Raw genomic sequence first — 14,427 nt, forward strand, 5'->3', positions numbered from 1 at the left:
CATGCTGCACTGAACCCCTGGAGGCAGGGTTCCCCAAGACCCCACTCTCGCTTCTCACCACACAGTGCAGCCTGCAGGTGGGGTGAGGGCACTTCCAGAGGGAAAGGAGGGCCTTGGTCTGCCTGTCCCAGGTGGGTTCAGTGGGTCCTCCGCCCCGCCTGCTAGTGCAGGGGAGGGGCCTGGAACCAGCGATTCTCTGGGCCTCGTCACAACATTCCACTCCCACCTGAGACGCCCACCTGACAGCCCTTCACCTGAGGGCCCCTCACCTGAGGGCCTCATTGTAGATCTCCGCGGCACTGACGGTGATGGTGTATTCCCAGTCGGATGCTTTCTCCTGCACCTCAGAGAAGAGCAGCCGCAGGGCCCGCTGGTTGATGCCTGGGTTCTCAGGGGTCCCCTGGGGGTAAAATCAAGGCCCCAGTGAGCCAGGCCTCTCCCCTCTCCCCACAAAGGCTGACCTGTGCAGATGCTCCCCACCTGCTCTGGCTACCCTCCCCAACTTAAGCTGTCACATGCCGGCCTGCCCTCTAAACACCCTCCACCAGCTACAAGCTGCTTCACCTCCTTGGGCCTGTTTTCTCACCCACCCTGCCAAGATTGGGCCTGAGACTTAAAGCAGAGCACCAGGTGGGACTTGGCCCGGGGCCTGCACACAGGGGCTGCTGATGGACACCTGGCCCTGCTGGGCCCCCTGGGAGGAGCCACTGGGAATGTGTGACTTCCCTGCTGCTGCCTAGAGTGGGGGCTCAATGTCAGGTGGGCCGAGAGCCAGGTTCTGCGGGAGAGCTGGCAAGTGAACTGGGGCCGGATGGGCTGGCTGGCCTTTCTAGAAACAAGTCTCGAGTCCTCACCTGGGCCTCCCTTTGGATGGCACCTTCCACCCCCACTTCCGCTTCTGCCACTGGGGCCTCAGTATCCTCCCCACACCCTCCAGCCCCGTGGCCTCTGCCCCGCTGTCCCCTCTGCCCCACAGTCCTCTCTGTGACTGGCTTCGGTGTCTATACCAATGTCCCCTCCTCAGGGAAGCTTCCTTTCCTTTCAAATGCTGGATCCCTCCCTCACTGTTGGTTCCTTGTTCCTGGCTGAATTTTCCTCTCTAGCACCTGACCGAAGGACACATGGTGACTTGCCGTGGGCACTGCCATCTCCCCGTGGGTGGGCCAGCTCCACAGGGCAGGTACTCTGGTCACAGTTGAGCCCCAGGCTGGGTACTTGATCCACGTGGAGCCTCAGCCTGGATGAGCCCCTGGTGTCACCTCAACTCTGGGCACCCAGAAAGAGCTGGGAGCCTAAGCGTGTTGCACTCACTCCCTCCAACCACCCCCTTCCCCTTCCCATCTTCCTTTGGCCCGCCTCGCACTAAACAGTCTAATCAATCCCTTCTTGAGGGAAAAGAAGGTCCAGATTGGGGAAGAAAGGCCCACCACAGGAACCTTCCCAGTGGGTGTCTAACAGCCTGGGCCAGCAGGGCCCTCTCACGGCCCTTGTTGGGACACCAGGTCACCTCTCCTCCTCCTCTACCTGGAGAATCCCGTAGCAACCCTCAAGAGCCAGGGAAATAACAAAAGACACAAACCAAAGACACACCCTGGGACCAGCTTTCCATTTTTGTCTACAGTCAAAATTCTTCCTCCTCTCAATGCCCCTATTCCAGGCCACAGCCCGTAGAGGCGGGTGTGGGGTGGGGGGAGGGTGCTCCAGGTGGGGAGATGAGGCCCTGCAAGCTGCAGGTAAGAGCTGGGCACCCCATGACAGCCTCCATTGGCCAGTCTCTCCCACTGCCCAAGGATCTCCTTGAGGGTCGAGGTCCCCCTTCATTCATCTCGACACCCCCAGGGCCCAGCGTGAGCAGCCATACAACAGGAGCTCAATACATGTGTGTGGTTGAAATGAGGGCAATCCTGAGATTTGTCACAGCAATCTGCCCTGGACTCTTAGCCCAGGCCGAGACCCCTCTGGGGCCAGAGGTTGTTGTCAGCACACCTTCCCCTCCTCCGTACCTACTGGGACCATGCAGGTGTGCTTGGGCAGGGCACCCCCTCTTTAGGCCTGGTGCCTTAGGGTTAACACAAATAATTATGGGCTCGGCTCTAAGGCTGTGAAGCCCAAGTGAGGCAAAACATGTCCCACATAGAACCTCGAGACCAATGAGGGGTACCCCCATCAATGGCAGCAAGGGGGCAGTCTTCACTCTGAACCCCTGCTCCATCCAGTGGGTACCCACCTCCATTGTGTATGTCTTGCCAGCACCCGTCTGGCCATAGGCAAAGATGCAGACATTGAAGCCATCAATGCAGGAGGTGATGAGGGCCTGCACTTCCTGGAACACCTGCAGAGAAGACATAGGATGGAGGATGTGGAGCTGCCAAGGCTGCTGGCCACCCCCAACCCCAGCCACCTCCTGACCACTCCCCTCCTTCAGCAACAATATGGCACATGTTATCATGGGCAACCAGCTCACTGCGGAGGAATTTGTGACTAATGAGTCATTTACATTAGGCGTCAGTGGGCAACCTCATTGCCAAAAGACTGAAAGGAAGTCAGGGTAGTAATTACTGCCCACTGGCACATGAGGAAGGGGCAGCCTGGGCCAGGAGATCAGGAGCCCTCCCCCAGCTTTTCCCCCTCTCAAGGGAGAGGCAGCATGTGCCTGGCACCTCCACTGGCTTGCCTGCCAGCCAGCGACAAAGGATGGGGGCAAAGATAAAGCCTAGCCTGGGCACAAGCAAAACAAGCCTCTCAGGTTGGCCCTGGCAGAGATGAGGGAAGACCAGATGCTGAAAACACCTGGCTCACACAGGCTGCAGGCTCCTCCCTGAGGTCTGCGCGAGCAGCATGGGAGTCCCTAGAAAGGCCCGTGGGGCTGCTAAAGGTGGTGCTCCTGGCTGGAGAGGCCTGCCTCCACACAAGCCAAGGTCCAGTGGGTGGGCAGGGCCATGTGAGTAGGAGGGGCTGAGAGTGGGTGTGGTTGATTGTGGGCGGGGCCCATGTGGGTGGGAGGGGCTACGAGGGTGGGTGTGGCTATACGGATAGGAGGGATCACCTGAGTAGGATGGGCCCGAGTGGGTGTGGCTGTGATGGGCGGAGCCACGGGGGTTGCCCTAGCTTATGCATGCATCTGCCCTTCCGAAGCCCTTTTTGCCTTCCCACCTTCTTTTCTCCTCCAGCAGTAAAGAGAGGAACCTTGTAGCCCTAGGCTTCTCCATCCTGTCTCCCCTCTTTTACGTTTATTTTCGTCCAGCCCTCACCCATCTCTCCCCCTTCATGTGAGGTGTGTCTCTCAGTCCCTCTCCCAGCAGGGGCCACACTCACGTCCTGCTGTGAGGCCTGTGAGGAGAAGACCTTGTCCAGCTCGAAGGAGACAGGCTTTCCTTTGTGCAGCAAGTGAATGATGGAGTCGTCGTCGGGATCAAAGGTCACAGCATTGGTCGCCTCAGGTCCTTCCCCGTCCTCTTTGGTGACTGGCCGGACACGGGCAATCACCCGGATGTTCCCTAGATTTGATGGGGCAGGAGAGATGGGTACTGGCCCGGTCAAGACCAGACTACCTCCATACTGGTGTCCACTGATGTCTGGAGCAGGCCAGTGGCTCAAGAGATCCCTACCTTCTTAGTAAGGCCCCCAAGAGCAAGGTGGCCCACAAAGCTGTTCTTAGTCATTCACACTATACTATGAATTCATGTGTCAATACATTTTTTGCTAAGCAAACCGACTGAGGGTGACAGCCTCACCTTGGGGACATAGAGGAAAGGTCAGTTTTCAGAGTTGAGACTTTGCACCTTGCACCCAGTTTGAGTGGGATACCCAAATGGACACCTCATCACACAACTAGACTTCAGTTTCCTCATACACACAGTGAGGGGCTTGGGGCCCACTAAGCCAAGGAGCTTGCTCTCTCATTCTAGAAGGGCACTGTGAATGCCAGGACAGAGTTTGGGAATCAGATGGGCTGACGGGACCAGGCAGAAGGTGGGCACAGGCAACAAGGCAGCCCAGGGGTTGACTGGGGCACAGATTCGATCACACCACCCGCCTTGCTTCAAGCCCTTAGAGGGGATCCCAGAGGCTTGAATGAAGAGAAAGCTCCCCATCACATCTAGCACGGCCCCACCTCCCTTCACCTGGCCACTCCAGCTCACAGTCCAGGTCTCAGCCCTGGTTCCACCTCCTTCAAGAAGCCCCCTCAGCACCCTCAACTGTCAGATATTTAGGAGCTCAGAGAACCCCTCCCCAGCCCAGGTAAAGGGGCACTGATGCAGTTCTCAGGGTGATTAATGATCACCATCTGCTCCCCCCCCCCACCGCCACTGAAGGGAGCACCATAAGGGCAAGGACGGGTTCTGTGGGGTCCACAGACATATCCCCAGTGTCTGGAAGAGCATGTGGCACAGGGCAGGTGCTCTCTGGACTGCTGGGCAGTGAACAGGTGCTCTCTCAAGCTTGAACCAAGCCCTACATCAGAATGACATTCTAGCCACCCACCGCCCAGTACTTCAATGCCCTGCTCCTCCAACACCTGGTGGGCTACCACAGGCACTAGGAAAGGCTTCAGAGTTGGACGGATCCAAGGTGGACCGTCTGTTTACTCGCCATGCAGTTCTGAGCAAATTCCCTGTGACATTTCTGTGCCTCTGTACCCCTATTTACAAAGAGGGGGTCACAACAGTGCCTCAAAATGACAGGGCACAGCTCCAAGGACTGGCACTGGAGGCCAAAGGGAAGGGCAGGAGCACCCCCGAGGCAGGTCAGGGCCCCCTCTGCTGGGCACCCCCCAACCCAGCCGGCAGTCACCTTTCAGCCGCACAAGCTCATTGTGGCACTTTTTACGCAGCTGCAGCTCCCGGCGGTACTTGCGCAGCAGCTCCTGGTTGTTGCTGTTGACCTCCTCGATGGCCTGGCCAATCTGGTGGGGGAAGGGCAGCGCCATCAGGTGGGCAGTTCCACCCACCTCACATGCCCAGCTGCCGCCCCCCACCCCCCACTGACAGCCTGCTCATCGCTGCCTGCCCTGGACTGGGCACCTGAGCTGAGCTGTCACACGTCAGATTTTCCCAGTAACCCTCTGGGTAGGTACTGCGACCAGACCCATTTTACAGAGCAAGAAACTGAGCCCCAAAGAAGCTAAGCCAATCTCAAGGTTGCCCTGCTGATGAGCAAAGAGCTGGGACTCAGCCCTCACTCCACAGGATTCAGTTGGACCCAAATCTCAGCTCTACTCTGAGGAGCTGGGAGACCAGAAGCAATTGGCTCAATGTCTTCAAGCCTCAATTTCCTCATCTGTAAAATGGGAATTCATAGGAGCTGGTGATAAAGCTTTCAAGTTCCATTCACAGGGAAAAGAAACAAGATGCAGGCCACACTCACACCTGTTCCCCTTTGCTGGGAGAAAGGGAAGTGTGTGTACATGCACACGCGTGTCAACAGTTTCCAGTATGCTCGGATGCCCTTCAGAGGACATGCTGGGAGAGGTTTCTTTTGGGGAGCAGGCTGGGTGGCAGAGAGAGGCCTTTCCTTTTCATCCGACGCCTATCTGTGAAGTGTGTACTTGCAACATGTCCATGTATTATTGACATGATTTTTTTTATTAAAGGAGAAGAACTATTTTCGATTCCCCAAATATATGTCTGTCCTGCAGAGCTGTCACACAGACTCAAGGAGCTGATGGCTATAAAAGGCTCGGCATGTAGGAAGCACTTTAGACACGTTGGTTATTCTCATACTGCACAAGTACAGCTTGAAAAAATTAAATTAAACCTAACAGATGTAAAGATATGTGTAGCATGTTTGAAATATAAAGATATGCGTAGCCCATATGGGATATAAAGATATATGTGACGTGTTTGCTTTACAGACTCATAACAAGACAAATATCCAAATACCTACCCCTAAATCAAACTGGTTTTCCAATGGTCTGAGGACAGCCATGTGTGTGGTAGGGAAGGGAGCTGCCGTCTGGGGGTTTGTCTGAGTTTGGGAAGGGCGTGGTGGGGGATGCTGTGTCCACCCAGGGGCTCCAGAGCCTCTCCTAGCCCCACCACCCAGGGCCTGCACTCACCTCGGCCTTGACGCTCTTGAGGGCCTCCTGCAGCAGCAGCGGGAAGCCGCGCACCTGACGCTTGAGCCCATTGTAGTCATTGGTCAGGGTCCGCAGCGCTGGCTGCAGCGTCAGCAGGTTGGTCCGGACGCCTGTGGGGACACAAAGGGGTGACAGGCGGATGGGGTGAAGGGCCATGGTGCAGGGAGCAGGCTAGGGCTCAGCCGGCCGGCTTACCTGCCAGGTTCTCGTGTACTGCCTTCATCTCCACCTGGGCTCTGGCGAAGGCCTCCTCGATGGCCCGGTTCTTGTCCTCCTCCAGGGACTGCATCTCTTCCAGCATCTGCCCGTGGGCCCTCTCTAGCTCCGACTCGTACATGGCAATCTGAAGCCAGGGTCAGGAGCTCAGTGGAATGCCCCATGGGAAGGCAAGATGCCCCACCCCTCACACACACACATATGCACAAGCAAGAGATAGGATGGCCATCTCTCTCCCCGAAAGGGCCGCCAGCTCCGTGCAGCTACTTCCCAGCATCAACCCAGCACCATCCAGGGTCCCACAGGCCCTGGGAAGCAAGGGAGAGGATTTCTTGTCAGTTATTATACAGACCAGGGTACCCTTCCAAGAGCGTGTGTGCCAGGCCCTGAGTCAATCTTGCAATGAGGTCAAGCCCCACCGGGAGCTGGGTTCTGCGATCAGACCATTTTACATATGAGCAGAAACTTGCCCTTGGTCACAACGGCCAGCAGGGAGAGGGGGACTGGAACACGTGTCTGTGGGACCCCAAGTGCTCAGCCTCTGCACTGTGCCACAGGGCGACCCCAGCGTCATGCCACCCCAACAGCCACGCGATGACCCACGCACCTGCGCCCGGAGCTGTGCGGTCAGCTGGTGCGAGCTCTGCAGCTGCTGCTCCATCTCCTTCAGCACCTGCCTCTGCATGGCCACCTGCTCCTGCAGGTGCTGGTTCCGGGCCTGTGACTCACTGAGGGCTTGCTTGGTCTTGGACGACTCTACCTCCACTGTCTTGATGACATACTGTGAGCGGGGGCAGATGGGCGGGCACACAGAGGTGTGTGAGTGCCTTGCCCTCACCCCGGGACCCTGAGGGGACCCTCAGGAGCATCCCACTAACAGCCCGCAGAAAAAAACTAGAGGAGCCCTGAGGTCTTGGCTTTCCAGAATGGTGCAAAGGCCTCCTGGAATCTTCTCATTTTCACGAGCCCAAGAGGAGCCTGGCTGTGGCCCAAGACTGGGCACAGAACAGACAAGGAGGGCAAAGATGAGAGCAGAACGTAGTGAAGCATCGCATCCATGCCTGGCCCACAGCAGGCGCCCCAAGCCTCGGTTGCTGGATGCCTACATGGCCTGACCCTGGACAGCAGGAAGGGGAAGGGGCCAGGCTGAGTGCAGACCTGGAAGGATTCCTTCAACCCCTTGCACCTACTTATTCACCAAGACAAGCCTGTTCTACGTCTGGCCCGTCCTGGGCTCCAGAGACCAGTGCCAAGGCACAGCCCAGGTGCATACAGCAGGCAGCCACCCAGCCCCGGCTCACCTTGATGGGCGGTGACTGGGCACGCAGGCTGGCGATGGTCTCGTGGCTGTCTCGCAGGCGCCGGCTGAGCCTCTCTTCCTCCTGCGCCTTCTCGGCCAGGCAGTCTTTGAGCCGCAGCTCCACCTCGGCCAGCCGGTCGGTCTTCTGCTGCACCTCCAGGTTCAGCTCTGACAGCAGGCCTTTGTTCTCTGCCACCTCCAGCTGTAGCTGGGACAGCCTGTCGCGGAGCTGGGTGCTCTCCTGCAGACGGACAGCCACAGAGGCATGGGAGGTGGGGACGGGTCAAGTGTGAGACCAGCGGGCAAGAGCCAGCGTGAGGAGCTGGGGTGACTGCTGGGAATCAAGGCCCCTGTCCCCTGACCACACTGGTCCTGGGCCTACCTGGCTGTGCTCGCAGCCCGTGCAAGGGGCCGCCGGCTTGGCCCTCAGCTCCTGCAGCTCCGCCTCACAGCGCCGCATCTCTTGCCTCAGTCGCTCATTCTCCACCATTAGCAGGTCCCGGTGCTTCTCCAAGTCGGTGCCTCCCTGCAGAGAGCCAGAGTCGAGGGGGGGGCATGTGGCCAGGGCAGGTTGGGGGAAGGACAGGGCAGCAGGGAGGCAGAGACAGTACGGGGTGGGGTGAGCAGAGGGCCACGATGGGGAGGAAGAGAGAAGGAGAAAAGAGAAAGAAAGGCCGGTGATGGACGGAGGAAGAGAGAAGGGGCTCCAGAGAAGATAAAGACAAAGATGAGGGCAGAGGAGAGAAGAGATGGAGGAGGGTAGTGAGATAGGAACAGCTCCTGGCTGCACCCCAGCCCTCTCATTCTATTTTCCTGAGTGTGAAAGTAACAAGGAAAGTCATATTTATATACACAGAGATCACACTCCTGCTTTACATCAGCAAACAAGAATTAACCTTCCTCCCGTTATGGGTCACGCAACCTCATGGTGATAAGTACCCTGGAAGCTTCTCCCCTCCCCTCAGCCCCGTTAGGATGGCATTGTTGGGCTCACCAGCTCAGATCGAAGGCGGCTCACTTCCTGGGCCTGGCTTATGAGCTTCTCCTTCAGGTGTTCCACCTGCCAGCACAAAGCCGGGGGTGGTAAGCCTGGTTCCTCACTCCCAGGCCTCTCGCCCGACCCCATGGCCCCAGCCCTCCCTGTGTTCATACATCAGACCACACCTGAACTCCAGGTGCAGTGCGCCTGGCCTGGTCCTGACAGCTCTCAGCACACTCTCCCATCACAGGACCGGCCAGCCCGGGCTCTCAGGAGTCCAGAGAGCGAACGCAGAGAGGTGACCCCTGGGCCCACTCCAGGGGCAGCTCGACAGGGGACTCAAGGGGCTGACCCTCAAGACATCTGCCTTGTCCAGACCCCTGGCCAGGCCTGTACCTACTTTTGTATTTGTAGCTTTATATCTTTTTTTTCTTAAAAGGCCTCCAAATTGTATAAACTCCAGGTACTACAAAATGTGGATTGGTCCTTGTCCGGCCCCTAGAATTTTCCACTTTGAGTGGTTCCTGGGGAGTCTGTCTGTGGAGACACCAGCCTGCCACTGACCAGCACACCTTTAGGATCTGCGTCCCAGCTTCCAGTCTGCCTTGCCAGAGAGCCATGGGGTGTGCACTCCATCAGGAGGCGAGGCTAACCTGGTTCAGCCAGAGCCGAAGGAGGAGAAACCAGCCCCCAGAGAGCAGGATTCCAGGGGGGCTCCCTGCTCTCCCCGCAGGCCTAGACCCTGGTTCCACATCAGCCTGCCCCCAGGAACTCTCCCCTCGGAAATGACCCAAAATGCAGATGAGGACTTTGGCACCAGCATTCATCAGAGCATGTTCAGGGATTTCCCTGTAGAACATTCTGTGATGACCACAGGGAACCTTGGGGAAGGTACCGTGAGAGTCAGGCTTCCTCCATGGAGATAAGGAGGTGTAGTTCACACAGGCAGGCCACGAAGCCTTGGGCTGGATATTACTAAACACCAGGAGACAAAGCCTACTGCCTACAGGGCCCACCAGCCAGGAAAGCAGGTGAAGAGCAGTGCAGGACTAGACACCCAAGATCCAGCTGAAGAAGGTGGGAGTGTGGTGGGGGGTGGGGACACAGGCCCGGTGTTGCCAAACTTCTGACCTTTCAAGCGAGGCCAGACACTGGGATTTTCAGGTTGTGCATATTAAATGTCCCCACTACATACGGCTGAGATGTCATCAACAATCGGTTGAGCACAAGCTCAGAACCAACCATCTCCTGGGGCTGGAGAAAGCAGCTGAACCACAAGTTGGTCTCTGCCTCTCTGAGTGGGTTGCGGGAGGAACTGGGTAACAGGCGTGACCCCACCTCCGAGGAAAAGACCAGTGAAAGCAACGAGCTGCTCACTCATAGTTGAGGAGGTGGAGTACAAGACACAAGACCCAGAGAGGGGTTGGGAGGACCAACCTGGCTGCCCAAAGCCTGCTACCGGGCAAGCAGGTGGCTTAAGGGAGGGCACCCGAGAAGGTCACCTCTGTCACCTGCTCCACCAGCACACTCCTTCCCAGCAGTGCACTGGACATGGACCAAGGCAGGCAGCAAAGCCTATGCCCCTTCTCTGCCCCCTCCAGCGCCCCCTGCTGTTAGCCTGACACACAGAGCGTTCAGTCCCTTTGCCCTAGAGGGGAGTTTGAATAAAGCAGCCTATCATTCCTTAGCCATGAAACTGGCAATAACCTGAATGCCCAGCATTAGGGGATTGCTTAGGTGGGTCACGGTAAATGCACTCATACACTACTGTGTCACTGTTGCTTATATGCTTATCATGAATTTTAAATAATGTAGGGAATGGCTCCTCAATGTATTAAGTCAAAGAAAAATCCAAAAACAAACTTGCATTTGCAATACAAAAAAGTAGAGGGTGCTGGACAGCAGGATTACGCCTGACAAACATTTAACGCTTTGGAGTAATTTTTAAGTCTCAAAGAATATATATTTCTCTTGCACTCCTCCCGCCCTGAACCAGGTGGAGTCCACCTCGTTTTGAAAGGTTGGAGTCCCCCACCTCCCTCCCCTTCCTCAGAAATCACCCAGTAAGATCCACTTGCACAGAGTCGGTGCCCCAACAGACTGCTTCCTTGGCACCAGGCTGGGGGTGCTCAGACCCCGCGTGTCCCCAACGCCACTGGCACTCAGATCCAATGCAGTGAAAGTGGGGGTTTCCAGTGTTTACCTGAGGGGGCGGTTGTCAGGATGCTTACCTGCCACCTGCCTGCAGCCCAGTTCCTATTCTCTTCTTACATCACAATTGGAACTCTAGGAGCGCCAACCCTCTGTCTGGAATTTCAGAGGGGTACCCCCAAAAGGCAGAAGCTGCCCTGGGGGCCCAGGCTAGGGGTGAGGTGGGGCATGAGGAAGAGGCTGTAAAAGATCCCTCTTGTCAGAGATGTCAGACCCTCGTCCTCTCCCGGCTTGTCTCGGGCAGTGGGGGACACACTGACACCGCAGGATGGCTGGTCAGGCGCAAACCACCCCATGGCGTGCGGTGACTGCACCCCAGCTGGCCAGCTCCATTAGGGGCCTGAGAATGAAGAACACGCGCTGCCCAGGCGCGGGACTCCTGCCCTCCACACAGAGGGCTTAGCTTCAGGGGGCGCTGAGGGGAAGATGGCAGCTTTCTCCCAGCCTGGGAGGGGGAACGGGTGAGTCCCTCAGAGTCAGGGAAAACAGTGGGCAATGGAGACAGAGACAAGAGGCAGGCGCACAGCAGAGACGGGGAGCTGAGGGTGAACCTGACCAGAGGGCAGAGCTTCCTGTGGAAGGGGGCCCCACAGGCACCCGCTTCGCCCACCCAGCAGAGCTCTGAATCAGCGACCATATCTGCATCTGTACACAAAGAGGGTTCAAAGAGTCAGCCAGAGGGGCAAGCAGGCTCCTAACAGGCTGCCGTGATGATCCCCAGGACAGCACGCGGTCAACCCCAGGGCTGAGAAGGGACCAGGCTGAGTTTGTGCAACACTCTCCCTGGGGCTTCCCAGGTGGCACCAGTGGTAAAGAACCTGCCTGCCAGTGCAGGAGACATAAAAAACACAGGTTCGATCCCTGGGTTGGGAAGATCCCCTGGAGGAGGGTATGGCAACCCATTCCAGTATTCTTGCCTGGAGAATCCCAGAGGAAATACAGTCCATGGGTCGCAAAGAGTTGAACACGACTGAAGCTACTTAACATACACACTCCCTGAGCTCAGTCTCCTCGTCATCCAGAGAAACTGAGTCACAGGCCTGGTGCAGGGCAGCCTCGGGGGAGACCTGGGACATGGGGCTGTCTGCTGACCTGACACCAACCCATAGTTACATCTCCCAGCAGAAGCAGGCTCAGCAGAGGGTGGGGCTGCCCGAGCTGGTCTGCGTTTTCCCAGTGTCTGCTCCTCTCAATGCAGACAACCTACTGATTACCTACCCTCGACCTCCCACCAAGCCTGGCCCTCCATCATCAGCTGTCTTTGGAGGAATGGAGGGCTGTCCCAGTGGCGAGACCAAGGGATTCCTGAGCTGGGAAAATGAGAGGGCCTGGGATCCAGACAGCCCCAAGGAAACACAGTACAGAGGCCCTAGGGGCAGCCCCAGGAAGCACACTGTCTTGCCCCCAACACACTCCCCATTCCAGAAGACCTGACTCCTGGCTGCCCACATATGTGACCAATGACCAGGCCTGTCTGGCTACGTCCACCCACCCTGCCTCTACTGCTGGGTTTTCACATGTGAGTTCTCTGCACCAAGGGTCACTGGGATCATGGACTCTCAGGCTGGACTTGCCCAGCTTTCTAATACAGACATTGCCCTAACGTGCCGGACAACCTTGGACATGTCTCAAGTCCACCATGCCTCTCTCCATACCCTTGGCTGTAGAGTGAGGCTACCTTACCGAGGAGGTCTGGAGGATTAAGTAAGATTACAAGAGATAACATATGCAAAGTGCTTAGGACAGGGCCCAGCACCGTAATGAGTTCTATTAATAGACTGAACATTCAGATAGGCAGAGATATTTGTCTATTGTGTCAGCGCTGTACTCCCAGTGCCTAGAATGGCACCTGGTATACAGTAGGTGCTCAGTAAACACATATAGAAAAAGTGTTGAATGCCTGAGTGAGTGAGCCGTAAGGCAGGGCATGGCGCAGCAAAGGTGGGGCTCACTGAAGGATGCTACCTTCCACCAAAGGCAGGAGTGGCTACTGGGCTCCAGGTAGTGGGTGCCATGTGGGAATGTCAGCCCAGAGGTGCCACATCTTCCAATATTTTATTACCAAAAAAAGGAAGCTAAGGTTTTTATATGAACTTAACTAAGATTTAAATGGCGGCAACTAACTTGAGCATTTAAAAAATCAGGCCAACTGGCACTAATAAATTCAGCCAAGTTGCGGGATACAACACATTAAAAATCAGTTGTGTTTCTATGCATTAATACTGGACAATACAAAAAGGAAATTAAGAAAACAATTTCATTTATAATAGCATCAGAAAGAATAAAATATGTAGAAATAAAGCAACGATGGAGGCAAAACCTTGTTCACTAAAAACTATAAAACATTGCTGGAAGAAATTAAAGATGATAATGGTGATGGAAACACATCCTGCATTCATAGTTTGGAAACAATATTGCTAACACGTCAACACTACCCAGAGCAATCTATAGATTCAATGCAATCTCTATTTAAATCCCAATGACATTTTTTTTTTTTTGCAGAAATAGAAAAGTCCATCCCAAAATTCATATGAAATCTCAGAAGATTCCAAATAGCTAAAACAATTTTGAAGAATAAAGTTGGAGGTCCCACATTCTTTGATTTCAAAACTTACAACAAAGCTCCACTGAACCAAAAAGTGTGGAATTGGCATAAAGACAGATATATAGACAAATGGAGTAGGATAGAGAGCCTAGAAATAAACCCTCATGTATCTGGTCAACTGATTCTTGACAAGGGTGTTAAGATTTCTAATGAGGAAAGGATAGTCTTTTCAACAAGTAGTGCTGGGAAAATGATATCCACATGCAAAAGAATGAAGTTGGACACTTACTAAAACCATATACAAAAATTAACTCAAAATAGATCAAAGATCTAAACACAAAAGCTAAAACTATATATAAAATTCTTAAAAGAAAACAAGGAGAAAGCTTCATGACATTAGATTTGGCAATGATTCCTTGATTCGATCTTTACTTTGAGCCCCTCAATCCTCTGGGGTACGTACTATCATTATCTCCATTTTACAGGAGGAGAAACTGAGGTCCCAAGAGATTAAGCCTTGGTTAATCTTGCTCAAGGTCACTTGACTATTAAGTGCTGGCACTAGAATTGGAGCCCTGCAGAGCCCTCAGTCTTAACCACGTGGCTTTTCAGGAAGAGCAACACGGCAAAGCCAGTTGAGTTCAAAGACAAGTCTGAACAAGAATGGGAACCAGGAGGCATCCTGAGAAGGAGGTGGAGGGTACCCCATGGTAGGCTTTTCTTAGAGAAGCAACATATAGAAACACCAAGAAGGTCAGTCTGTGACAAACCAGTGAGGCTGACAGGAAACCAGAGCTCAGACATGACGCCTGAGAAGGCACAGCAGTTTACAGTTTGTGATCCACGTCTCTGTCCAGTCTCATAACTGAGCTGCTCAGTAACCATGAAGCAACATCTATTAGACCCAGTTTACAGATGGGTAAATGAAGGCTCAGACAGGAAGTGGCTTACTACAGCTACACAGCCAGTACACAAGGCCTGCACACATGATTCCAAATCCAACACTCCTCCCAGTAACGATGAGGGTGGTGATGGTGGTGACACCAATAACACTGGTCATCAAACCAGATATTGTTGTTATGTTCATTTTACAGATG

The 14,427-nt window shown here is 54.9% G+C and overlaps 1 protein-coding gene across 14 annotated transcripts in view; it reads right to left on the minus strand.

Annotated features, from left to right (window-relative positions):
- The window catches only part of KIFC3 (kinesin family member C3), a 56,651-nt gene that overhangs the window by 3,689 nt on the left and 38,535 nt on the right, over nucleotides 1–14,427 (minus strand). For 13 of the 14 annotated variants that reach the window (XM_042231717.1, XM_042231721.2, XM_027977883.3 and 10 more), the window contains 10 exons: nucleotides 8,590–8,655; nucleotides 7,978–8,121; nucleotides 7,597–7,836; nucleotides 6,903–7,076; nucleotides 6,275–6,422; nucleotides 6,059–6,189; nucleotides 4,795–4,906; nucleotides 3,316–3,497; nucleotides 2,228–2,332; nucleotides 270–400 (listed from right to left, as the gene is read on the minus strand). In XM_042231717.1, coding sequence (XP_042087651.1) covers nucleotides 270–400; nucleotides 2,228–2,332; nucleotides 3,316–3,497; nucleotides 4,795–4,906; nucleotides 6,059–6,189; nucleotides 6,275–6,422; nucleotides 6,903–7,076; nucleotides 7,597–7,836; nucleotides 7,978–8,121; nucleotides 8,590–8,655 — 1,433 coding nt within the window. The remainder of the gene's footprint in view (nucleotides 1–269; nucleotides 401–2,227; nucleotides 2,333–3,315; nucleotides 3,498–4,794; nucleotides 4,907–6,058; nucleotides 6,190–6,274; nucleotides 6,423–6,902; nucleotides 7,077–7,596; nucleotides 7,837–7,977; nucleotides 8,122–8,589; nucleotides 8,656–14,427) is intronic. The other variant, XM_060397983.1, reaches the window with a different exon arrangement.

This window comes from Ovis aries, chromosome 14 (genome assembly GCF_016772045.2).
Source record: "Ovis aries strain OAR_USU_Benz2616 breed Rambouillet chromosome 14, ARS-UI_Ramb_v3.0, whole genome shotgun sequence".
Lineage (NCBI taxonomy): Eukaryota > Metazoa > Chordata > Mammalia > Artiodactyla > Bovidae > Ovis > Ovis aries.